Below are 12,563 nucleotides of genomic sequence, written 5' to 3'. Positions count from 1 at the left end.
AAAGAGAAATTCCTCATGCTGGAATTGATGGTTAATACTTGTTATTGAATGAGAGATTGTTTTTCTTTTATGAAATTATTCTCTTCTGCTGCTGTCTTTTGTCTAGTTACGGACTTCATTCCTACTGTAATGTAATTCTTCCTAAGTTGAAGACAGCCCTGCAAGAAACTTGGAGGGCATTCTGGGTGTAAAGAGTTTTGCTAACCTAGAGTGAATTTTGCAGCGCCCGGGAATGGCGTATTTTTACCTGGTCTGAATTAAGAAGGTATTTCTATGTCATAGTATAAATTACTGTGAGTGTTAAAGAAACACAATTCTGGTATGGAGTAGGATCATAATTTTAAAACAAAATTCCCCCCCAGAGGGACCACCCTCTTTGAGTTTATCTACTCTCAGTTGTACTCTGTACTTTTATTTCCTTGTAAATGCTCTGTCTGAATCTGGTACCCACCCAACCCCTCCATCTGACATTTTCTATACAAATGGGAAGGAGCTGTTTTTCTGGGCAACAAATTAGGCTTCACACGAAAGGGGCTTTATCATGGGTTTGAATAAACAAAAATTTTATAGTTTCCTAAAGATTTCATATATGTGCTCTTATAAATATATATAAAGATATCTCTTTACATTCTTAACAAAAAGCTGAATATAAATTTCTTGAAACTTAATGCAAAGGAAATCTGATATAAAGAATTATTTTTAAAATAAATGTATTTATCATTCAAAAAAAATCCAGGTAATTTTTTTCTTTACTTTATTTAGTATTTCATATGCCTGTTGAGAAATTTTATAAGTAACAGAGGTCCTATTTGCCTTTCTTGATATCAAGGCTATTTATGTAATATTTAAATTTATATATTTATAGCTATTCTTTGCTTAAACAAACTCAACATATGAGAAATCCATATTTTAAAATAGAAAATGCTGAACAGTCTGGTGGATATTAACTGCGCATTATTCACAAAAATATGAGTTACCCTTGGTTTTACATACCACCCTGATACGTAAGGAACAGTAGTGTACTGTATACATTAAAATATTCTGAATTTATGCCTTATTAAACTTACATGATTAAAATGCTAGTGTATTAAAAATCATTGCTCTTTGTTTCAGCAAACTTACAGGAGTTCTTACTTTTTTTCTCTTTAACAGATATAAGCTTACCAAAGTCGGCAACAATATGCTACACAGCTGCCTTGCTCAAAGCAAGAGCTGTCTCTGACAAGTAAGTGGACAGAACCCTGTGTGGTACTGAATGCCGTTCTGGATGAAGGAGACGCGCTGTCTCTGAGGGCTTTCTCTGGAAGTTTTTCTTAGTCTATGAGACCCCTGCTTATGAGCATGCACTTCCCCAAACCTGCTGATCTTTTCTTTCATTACTGGAAGTAGGGGATGTATATCCCCAGGTACTGTAAGGGTCTGTGGGTCCCTAAACAGGGATTTATTTGAAATTCCGTGCCTCTGAGGTGACTTTTTTTCCTTTTTTTTCTTTTTTTTTTCTTTTTTTTTGCCAGACAGTTGATATACCAAAAAGGCCTGCTTGGGATCTACACAAATGCCTTCTTTTATTCCTTTTTTTGCATATTCCTCTTCCTGCAGCAGTCCAGGACGGGGTAGTAGTCATAACAAACTTGTCATGTGGCAGAGGGGATGGTCATCTCCCATTCTTTACTCCATCAAGTCCAAATTAACTCCCCACCCAGGCACCGTTTTCCTTGAGTCACCATCTCAGCAGGACGTTTGCCCATTTTATTCAGGCAGGTGACTGTGGCATAGAAGATTTCCATAAACACCCGAGATGACTGGGCAGGTGAGAGAGAATAGAGGGCTTACCTGGTTTCAAGTTGATAAATGCTTACCCGCCCCTGATACATGCCCTTTGTAGCGCTGAGAAGCAGATAACAGGAAAAGAAAACAGCCTCTGCTATGCCAGACAGGTTTGCTGTTAAGTGTGTGTGCACTTCAAGACCGAAGTAATTTTCTTTCATTCTTTTTTATCCTGTAGATCGCCAGTACCTACTGCAACATCTTTTCTCCCTACACAGCGACTCCAGCTTGGGAGGGCAGGGCCAGGGTTGTCACAGCTTCCCCTGTGGTGTCTGCCTGCCAAGCACAGCTCTGGAGTTAGCCCTGGGTGTGAGGTGAGAAAGAGATTGCATGGTCTGGTTTTTTTCATTCACTCGGGCAGGTGTCTCGCCCGCAGTTTCGGCATGCACACTCCCCTGCCGGAACGGCCCCAAGCAGGCTCGCCTGCTGCTGGAGCTGCAAGACTTAACCCTCCATCGCAGCACTGACATGGGGTTGGGAGCCTCCTTTAAAATTCTCCCTAGTTCTGTTTTTAACCAAGTGCGCTCTTCTGTAACCTAGTTTTCTCTTTTTCCTACACTGTCTGCCCTCGTCAGTCCTACCCTCTTCCCTGACCTAAGCAGGTACCTCGTAGAAAACTTAGATTAGCTATTTAGACAGTGAGACTTGACAGCTGAATTTAATTCCTGCCTTGATTAGATGCAAGCACGCTTTCTGCTTCTGCTGGGGTTTTTGTTGGCCTCGGTCTGAGGGGTCACTCAGAGGTTCCATGTAGTGGAGGTTTGGAGAGCTCACGCCTCTGGCTCGCTGTGGTTTTCGGGGCCCTTGATGTGTAGATGCCTTTCCGGGTTAATGCCCAAGCAGTGGTCCCAACTGGATGGTGGTTGTCTTTCTGCATTTCAGATTCTCTCCTGAGGCTGCATCTCGGCGGGGGCTGAGCACAGCAGAGATGAATGCAGTGGAGGCCATCCACAGAGCTGTGGAATTCAATCCTCACGTGCCAAAAGTGAGTCTGTGGAATCCCCATAGGAACTCATTATGATAGCCGTGAAAGTGTTCTGTGACCATAATGTCATGTATCGAATACTCTCAGTTACAGAAAAAAAGGATTGTGACCAATGAATGTTGAGGCCCTGTATGGTCTATGTTTATTAGCCTCATTTTTAAGCAAAAGCTGCATTCAAGAGGCTTTGGGGCCCATTTCGGGCTTCATATAATAAGGGTAAATTGATAGACCTAGCTTAGGCAGGCCAGGTCAGGAAGTCTGAAACTGGCGAAATATGGAGAGTCCAAGGGTGCTGCTGATGCATTTGATAGGAATTTCACACCAGTTATAGTCTTACTTAGACGCAACTTGAGAAATTAGCCTTGTTATGAATAAAAGTGGTAACAAATACTAATATGACATTCTTTATTTCTGAAATAAATGATAGTTAATCATTATTGGCAACTAAGTAATAGGGAAAACCTCAAAGTAGGATCTAGTTTTCTTTTGACTTGTGAGTGCCGTTTTAATAGGGGGATACATAGTGGGAAATATTTGTCTTACACATGCTGACCAATTTATAAATATGCAATATTTCCCATATGTTTTCTCAGAATTTGCTTTTAAGGGACTCAAATCACAGCAGAGGATGGTTCTGTAATCACATATTCAGGAGAGGCATGTGTATTTGGGATTTACCTGTGTTCGAGTACCTGCTTTGTGATAGGCAAGTCGCTGAGGGCCATTTTCAGTTTCTTGTTATTATAAAGCACATTTCAACCTCTAGGAAACTATTCCTGCGATGCACAGCAGGTACCACAAGATAGTTTTCCTAGCAGAATGTCTACTGAAGACTCTCATTGGTGAAAAATAACAAAGGAAGGCCGTTGCCTTGTTTTGTTGCAGTACTGTAGTGAAAGGGTGGGGTTGGGTGTGTGTGTGTGATGATTTATGGAGTTACCTACTTTAATTTATTTTGTTGATATACAGAGTGACAGAGATAAGTGATCTAATATCATTCCTGAGGTTTTACTCAGGTCATGGTCATCTTTTTGCAAAACAAGAAATTAAAGAGCCGTGCACAGTGCCACGTTTGCAGGAGGATGTATTTATCCACTTTAGTTCCAATGGGTAATGACCAACATGGTATTTGTAGACTTCGGTATTGTAGAAAATATATCTCTTTGTTTAATGTTTTTCAGCTAAATTAAAAATGTTTATTCAAATTTGATTAAAATGTAAAACTAATCATGAAAATATTGCCCTGAATTACAGTAAACTTAGGTCATCAATTAATATTTATTGAATGCTATTCTCTAACTACAGAGCTGAGATAACATATTCAAAGTTCTTTGAAAATATTTGCATACCACGTGTTAGTAAATTATTAAAATTATTGATATTTGGTTGTTGGCAGTTCCTCAGGTGTGGGACCCGAGTCTTAATTTTTCCAGTTGTACCAACCCGAGCCTTGTAATCTTGGGACACAAGACAGAAAACTGGAACAGTACTTGTTGGTTAGGTATTTTAATTGAAGCCGTTGTTTAATTCTAGATAATGGTCTTAAATGGTTGAGCCTCCAGAAGAGTAGGAAAGGCCCTAAGAGATAGCTTAAAGCTGCCATTTGAATTTGACTCAGTCAACTAGCATTCTGCCTGCAAAATGGAAGGCTTGAAAAAGTGGAAATCATTTGAAAGAGCTGGAATAATTTGATTTCATACTACTTTCTAATCATTAGCGAGAAGGTGGGGTGTGTCAGTAAACCGATTCTTTACCACCTTGCTTTGTTGGTGATTGTGCTGGGTGGGAAACGTGTTTCCATGTCCTCTTCATTTGTTGACATTTCTGTGGGGGAAAAACACTGTGAGTCACTGGCCTCGTATGTTCAGAATTAATCACCAGCCCCTGGTACGCGTGTACCATATGCAGGCTGCTGTAAACATCGTTTATGCTTGTCCTGCTGTTTGTTGGACTGCTTGCTAACGCTTTAGTAAACATGCACTCACACACACGTGTCTGTACACTGGTGCCTTTTCAGGCAGAGAACAGCCTTAATTCTAATGAGACATCAATGGAGGATATAAACACTTAGACTTTCAGTGTAAGGGACCCTAAATGTATGTAGGACACCTTCCCATTTTAAGCTTAAACCTCTCTTTGTAAAGATACTATGATACTTTTTAAAATTATTGATTTCTATTAATGTTTACTATGTGCCAAGCACAGTGCTAACTGAACTACATATGCTTTCTCATTTATTTTTTATAACAACACAGTGAGGTGTATCATATTTTTATTCGTGCTGCATAGATGTGGGCACTGCAGGTTTGGAGAGGTTAGGTAATCTGCTCGTGGTCGCACAGTGAGTAAATGACAGAGCCTGAACTGACTCTGGATTATCCAGCTCTTAAACATCTCCCTCTGCTGCTCCCAGATCCCACTATGTGGCAGACGAGCCTAGACCTGAACCTTCAAGTGATGGCGGCCACATCGCTTTCCAGGGCACTCAGTTCCTTGTGGACAATTCACATTTCTTCAGGATATTATCATGTCTTAAATACTTCCATAGCTTCTTTTTCTCTTTCACAGGAAGTTGTCAGTGGCCCACTACAGGAATTTTCAGTATATTCACAGCATTGTACTTAACTATAGTCTGCTTGGAAGGAGAAAAAATACCAAATAAAACAACTGTGAACTGCCTTCCATAAGTTTCCAGCTTAGTTCCAACTGGTATCCCAGTAAGCAAAGGTGCATAGTTGATGTTTCAACATCCAATGATAAACATTAGTTATTTACCCCAAGAGAGTTACTCCTAGGAACACTCTTCACCTGCAGACATGAGGGGAGTCTTCACCTGCTCCCAACCACACCACAGAACTGGAAAATGAATAACAGGAGTAAAAAGCTCTGCATCTCTGGTCTGAAGGAGAGCCACTCAAGTCGCCAGAGTCTAAACACAATGATTTCTGAAGCCTTAGATTGCAGCAGATTGCAGCATACAAGGAGAAAGCAGCCCACAGACTCATATTACAGATCGAATTGTGTCACTCCCTCCCGAGGAGGGGCAGCTGAGTTCCCAGCCCTGCAGGAGGTACCAGACCCCTGGGTAGTTCCTTAGGACCCCTCGTCATTTGACCCAGCTTGTTTTTCAGCTCCTTCTAACAGTCCGCTCATTGTTCCAGAAGCGTTCCTCTCCTCTTCCCTCTCTGCTTCCTCTGAGGGAGTCCTCCTCATTCTCCACCCTCACTGTGACACTGACCACCAGGAAGCCTGTACCCTCCTTGTCCCAGGGTCAGCCTCCCCGCTCTGGTCTCTCACTGCAGTGCGTTGAGTATGTACTTACTATTCACCTCTCCTGGAGGATGACTGGGGGTGTTAGGATCTTAATCATGCTGGTGATTTTCAAGAACTGAGTACACAGTTCAAAAAGACAAATCTTTAAACCATTAGAGGAGTTTTCCATTTAATGTGATTAAAGTAGGAGTTTGGCATTTAAAGAGAGTTTCTCTACTTTTTTGAAGAAAGTTTCACTCGTGATGCTGGATGAATGAAGGGCTAAGCTCATCTCGGTTCTGTCTTCATCTACGTACTGTTAATATTGTGTTGCTATTGGATTTCTAGCTTCAGTTTTTTCATTCTGTTTTCCCTGCAGATGTGCTTTCCCTCCTGCCCTGCTCTTCTTACTCAGCACTGAGGAGGTTTACATGGGATGGGGCACATTTCTATCTGTGATTCATTACTGTACACAGATCTCAGTTAATTAGCACTTATGTTCTTTTAGTGTGCTTGCCTGGCATTCCCAGGTTTCCCTGTGAAGAGACATTTTTGGCTTGGAGGATGTTGCATTAACCCCTTCAGGGTGCTAAGGATGAATTTCATTTTGACAAATTAAAAAAAAAAGTCTCAATATTGGCTTGTTACAAGCAGTAGTAGATATGTTTTTTCCCCTCTGTAGTGGTATTCTAAAAAAATTAAACTTTTTACAATAGAGAAAAGTATAAAAAAAAATCATTCATAATCCCATCAAATCTAGTCATATTTAAGACTACTTTCTTCTAGCCTTTTTTTCCTATGCATTTTTGATACTTAGGAATCATAATCACACAACATATTCATATTTTTAAAAATTAACATGAAACTCTTGACTTGGACTTTATGGTTGGGTATTGGGGTATATTCCTTCATGAGGATCATCAGATTTTCAGAGTTCTTTGACCTTAGAAAGGGTATCCTCTATTACCATTAAAGTCCAAATATTTTAGCTATGTGCCTTCAAACACTTTAAAATATTCTCAGTAACTTTTCTGGATGATTTACTTCCTTTTTGTCATAAAAAGGCATAACATAAAATCTACCCTCTTAACTAATTTTTCAGCACACAGGATAGTGTTGTTAACTGTAAGGACATTGTTGTACAGCAGATCTCTAGAACCGTTTCATCTTGCATGACTAAAATTTTGTACCAATTAAATAGCAGCTCTGCATTTCTCCCTCCTCCAAGGCCCCGTAACCACCATTCTGCTTTCTGCTTCTATGAGTTTTACTGCTTTAGCTACCTCATATAGGTGGAATCATGCAGTATTTGTCCTTCTGTGACCAATTTATTTCACTTAGCATAATCCCTCCAAGTTCATCCATATTGTAGCATAAAGCAGTATTTCCTTTTTTACAACTAAATGGTATTCTGGTGTGTGTCTGTGTATACCACGTTTTGTTTATCTAGTCACTTCTTGGCTATTGTGAATAATGCTGCAGTGAACATGGGAGTGCAAATCTCTTCAAGATTCTGTTTTCAGTTCTTTTTGATGAATCCCTGGAAGTGGGTTGCTGAATCATAGTTTAAATTTTTTGAGGGGTCTTCATACTGTTTTTCATATTGGCTGCACCATTTTACATTCCCCCTAATAGGGCACAGGGGTTCCAGTTTCTCTACTTCCTTGTTAACACTTCTCATATTCTGTTTTTTTGATAGTGGCCATCCTAACACATGTGAGGTGATATCTCAGTGTGGTTGTGATTTGCATTTACCTGATAATCTGCGATGTTAAGCACCTTTCCATGTACTTGTTGATCATTGTGTGTCTTCTTTGGAGAAATGGCTATTCATGTCCTTTGCCCATTCCTAAATCAGGTTATTTTTAAAAATTGAGTTTCTTATTTACTTGGATATGAACTCCTTTTCAGATATAGTTTACAGATATGTTCTCCCATTTTATAAGTTGCTTTTTCACCCTGTTGATTGTTTCCTGTGCTCTGTGGAAGCTTTTTATTTTGATGTAGTCCCACTCGTCTACTTTTGCTTTTGTCACCAGTGCTTTTGGAGTGATACCCAAACAGTCGTTGCCAAGACCAATGTTAGGAAACTTTCCCCCTATGTTTCCTTCTTGGAGTTTTACTGTTTCAGGTCCTACATTTAAGTCTTTAATGCATTTGGAGTTGATTGTTGTGTATGGTGTGAGATAAGGGTTCAGTTTTATTCTTTTGCATGTGAATATCCAGCTTTTCCAGCACCATTTGTTGAAGAGAATGATTTAGTTCTTGTGTCCTCTGTGGTAGACATCAAGTTGTGGTCAACTCCGATAGTGAATTTCTCAGGGCATAAAGATTTTTTGATATTTAGAATTACTTTCTTAGGATAAATTTACAGAATGAGAACTGTTATTACTGGGAAAACATTAGTCACAATAATGGAGCAGAGAGTACCAATGTGAAAGTAGGCAGACCCGTCAAGTATCATTGAAAGGATTCAAAACTGTTCGAAACAAGGGCTTTCCACTTCCTGTCTGTGGGACTAAAGGGAAGTATGGAAAGGAGAGTTAATTAGCTCCATGCCTGTTTCCTTTTTGATAAAATGCAGAGAAGAATAAAGGCTTCATAAGGCTAATGAAAAGTAAGTGGAACTGCACTGTGTAGCTCATTCAGTACATGTAGGCGTGCAATACATGTTGCCTGTGTGTTTTTCGTTCTCTCTTCCCTTGTACCTTCAGCTCTAGTTCTGCACCTACAGGCTGGGTGAAAATAGAGGCTGCTCAGAAACATGCACTAATGGTACTTCTTGGACCACTGTAGTCTGAAGAAAGATGACCAGAGAATGTAACAGGGGCACCACAGTGCCCTGACCTGGGGTCCCACAGGTGCTCCTCAGGCCTCCAGATTTGAGAGGAGGTTCCAGCAGGTTCTGGCTGCAGCTGTTGTTTTCAGGGGCTTCCACTTTGTGACTGCTGGCTAAGTCCTTTGCCTGTGGCTAAGCGGTACCCATTTCTGACCTCTGTCTTGTATTCTTAGTCTAGCATAGCTGTTCCTGCTCCCTGTCACCAAAAAACAAAACAAACAAACAAACAAAAAAAACCTCAAACCTAAACAAAACAAAACAACAACAAACTAATGAATAATGATTTATTATTTTTAAAGCAATAAACATTTTCCCCTCCTAATGCAATCTTATGTGAAACTTCAGTGTACAAAAGCAATCAAAAGTAGAACCTCTCTGGTTGAAACTGGGATGAGGAGGCTGGTAGCCCAGCAACCCCAAGGCACCTCTGCATACAGCTCAGAAAAATAAAAGGAGCCCGTGAGCCATCGCCACCACCACAGGAAGATCCCAGGCTTGTGAGGATCCACCTGCAGTACAGGAGGCCCCACGCCCATTGTAACCCCAGCTGCTTGGGCTGCAGACGCTTGGGATGTTGCGAGCGGAGCTATTGAGGGATAGAAATCACAGCACCGGTGGCGGAAAGCTTCCATCTTTATTTTGCCTCAAATCCCAGCTCTGTTAAGCCTTGGACTCCTCTTACTGGGCCCACCCAGGGGGTGAAGGGGCAGGCCCCGAGGGTGCTGTGGGGGGGGCTCACTGTGCTCCTCGAGCTCGGTACCAACGGAGCAGCCCGAGCTTGACAGAATACTGAATGAGGATCTGGTTTTTAAATTATAAGTGTAGAAGTATGGAAAGGAATGAGAAAATAGAGAGGAAAGAAAAGAATGCTATGACAGAAGTGCATGCCCATTAAACTTTTACCTTTTTTTTTTTAAAAAAGCTCATCTAATGTCAATCTAAAATTTCATGGGATTTCAAGAGGCTTGTGGGGGAAAACATTCTGGTAATTGTATATGCTAATGGCGCATCCACGGGACCTTGTCATAGTGATGGAAATTCTATTTCTTGCAAACACTATCGCAATCCTCCCTTTATATCTTGGTGAAGCTGATTGACAGAGTATAAAATTGCTTTTTAATCCAATTTAGGAAACAAAATGTGTCGTGGGTTTTAGCATTTAAAAATGCTTGAAGCGTGGAAGCAGAAACTCAAAATACCCTGGCAGATTGTCTGTGATATTGTATACCAGTGGTCCATTTCAGAAATATTATTATTTCAATATAAGTTTCTTTGAATTGAGTCATATTTTGTTCCAAATCTTTTTTGGATTAGATTAAGGAGAATGTATTGTGGAAATATGACCCAGAAAAAATGAGCAGAAACCAGTTTTTAGCCACATTTCTCAGGAAGAGAGTTTCTAAGAGGTCTCCTTCTTTGACAAAAAGCACTGTAGCTGTTCCCACCAAGGCCACCCCTACTCATCCTGTCTCATCTCTCCTCAGCATTGGGTCCCACTGACCACTTTTTCTGTCTTGAGGCTGTCTTGGCTCCATACCACCGTCCCTCATGCCATGCCTATCTCCCTGAGCACTCTTCTCCCTCAGGTTGGTTCTCTGGGGAGCACCATTCACTGCCTTGTCCTCTCTTGCTTGAAGCCCTCCTAGGAGTCCCATGTGTTCCCGCTGCTGCAGCCTCTCCTCCCCCCACACATCCAAACCCGTGTCCCCAGCTGCCCTCGCAAGTTCCAGGCCTGCACACCTTCACTCCTCACTTCAGGCTAGCACTCCAGAGATGCTTTCCAGACGCTTCAACTGTTTTTGTTACCTTCCTTCCCACTGCTAAGCCTTTCTCGTCTGGTATCGTCATCTTGGCTAATGATCTCACATTATTCTAGTTTCCTAAGCTAGAAATGTCACAGTCACCTTTGCTTCCTTCTCTCACCCTCAGATTCAGGTTCGTCACTCCCCCACCTGGACCACAACAGGAACTTTCTAAGACTTTGATAACTTGAATCTCTGCCCTGTCTGTTGCTCCGACACATGACTTGCCCATTTCTCTGAAAACCACAGACTACTCCTACTCACTTCCCGGCTCCCTACTGAGCAGGTTTCTTACTGTCTTCTAGGAGCCAGAGGCCTCCATCAGTCCTCGCTTGGGTCCCTCCCCCAGGGTCCCTCATAGCTTTGTTTTTACATCAATTTCACATGTTCTAAGTTTCTTTTTTTTTTTTTTCCTTCAAATAAATTTTCCTGTGTCTCAAAGTTTGAAAACCACAGAATAACCCGGTAAGGTCACACTGTGGAGCATACCATGGAAGGCCTTCACAACCTGCTTTTCCTGCCTCACACCCTGAAAACCTTAGTTCTGGAGCGGCTTCTGTCACCTACAACTTATGAAACCCTGAACAAGCTACTTAACTTCCCAAAGCATCCATTTTTCCACGTGTGAAGTAGGAATAGTAATGTTAGCTCCCAGAGTTGGTGTAAGGATCACAGTGCTTGACACTTGTTGGTGCTCATCAGCGTGGGCAGTTGCTGTCGTGTGAGTATTCAAGGACCTCAAGATCCTAAGCCCATCACGCCCTTTGATGCTTTGGTGCCACTGCCCAGCCTTGCTGTAGCTTCTGCCTCCCCTCCCCCCTACAGGGAAACTCTTGTCTATTTAATAAAAGTGACTCATAGTTTCCTTTTTTTGTGATGCTGTCCCAGAGACAGTGCTTCCCATTTGCTTCCTTTGTACTAAGCATTTACCTCTCATGAGGCAGTCATCACGTTGCATTTTATCCTTTCTTTGTCCGTACATGCACACGCCCACATGCACACGCACACGCCTACAGCGATTAGGGATCGCCAGGGTGGGGACCTGAACTGATCACCTCCATGCCCTTGAGGTGTATTGTGGATGCTCCCGTATCTCGGCCCTGGGGGTAGACTCTGTGCCCACAGGTGTGTCATTAGAGAACACAGTGGACACTGCTGTATCCGTGCCCTTGGAGGACACTACTGCACTCCCATATCTTTCACTGGGATCTGCTGTGGACATGCCTATATTTTCTGAATGAAGCAGAGTAGCTGATGAATAGATAAGTGAGCCAGGCAACAGCAGTCAGAGAAGAGGGCCCCCAAGTGGCACCGGAGAGAACCAGCTGAACTTGGCAGTTCAGCTTTGCTTTGTGTTTGCTTCCATCTTGGTTAGGCGGTGGCCCCTGGCAGCCAGTTCTCTTCAGCTGATCTGCTACTACTGTAAAATTGCTGATGTATTTTACCTAGAAACTGACTCGGTTATCTGTGGGACACACATACACAAGAAATACAACTTACCTCCACAGCAATATAAACACTTCATTTTTGTTTTTTGTTGTTATTGTTAGCAAAAGCAGCTACTATTTAGTGAACGTTTATGTGCCAGGAACTGTGTGAATGCTTTACAAATATTATCCTATGTAATCTTCAAAATTAAAACCACAAGATGTGTATTTTTATTATTGTTTTAACAAATGAACAAGTCAAGGTTAAAAGAAATTAAATAATTTGTCTAAGGTCTCATAGTGGAATAGCAGAAATGGGTTCAAACAGTGTTCCAGAGGGGCAGAGGGCGGATGAGGTGGGCAGGGGCTGGGGGCCTATGTGCTTTGTCCCCATCTCAGCATGGCCTGAGTGGGCCCTGGTTCCTTGTGGC

The 12,563-nt window shown here is 41.7% G+C and overlaps 1 protein-coding gene across 9 annotated transcripts in view; it reads left to right on the top strand.

The window, feature by feature from the left end:
* The window catches only part of ST7 (suppression of tumorigenicity 7), a 229,856-nt gene that overhangs the window by 187,297 nt on the left and 29,996 nt on the right, over positions 1-12,563 (top strand). For all 9 annotated transcript variants that reach the window (XM_064487407.1, XM_064487410.1, XM_064487413.1 and 6 more), the window contains 2 exons: positions 1,153-1,225; positions 2,710-2,812. In XM_064487407.1, coding sequence (XP_064343477.1) covers positions 1,153-1,225; positions 2,710-2,812 — 176 coding nt within the window. The remainder of the gene's footprint in view (positions 1-1,152; positions 1,226-2,709; positions 2,813-12,563) is intronic.

The sequence above is a fragment of the Camelus dromedarius genome, chromosome 7, assembly GCF_036321535.1.
Source record: "Camelus dromedarius isolate mCamDro1 chromosome 7, mCamDro1.pat, whole genome shotgun sequence".
Lineage (NCBI taxonomy): Eukaryota > Metazoa > Chordata > Mammalia > Artiodactyla > Camelidae > Camelus > Camelus dromedarius.
Note: the sequence above shows the minus strand (reverse complement) of the source record. Positions and strands in the feature narration are given on the sequence as shown.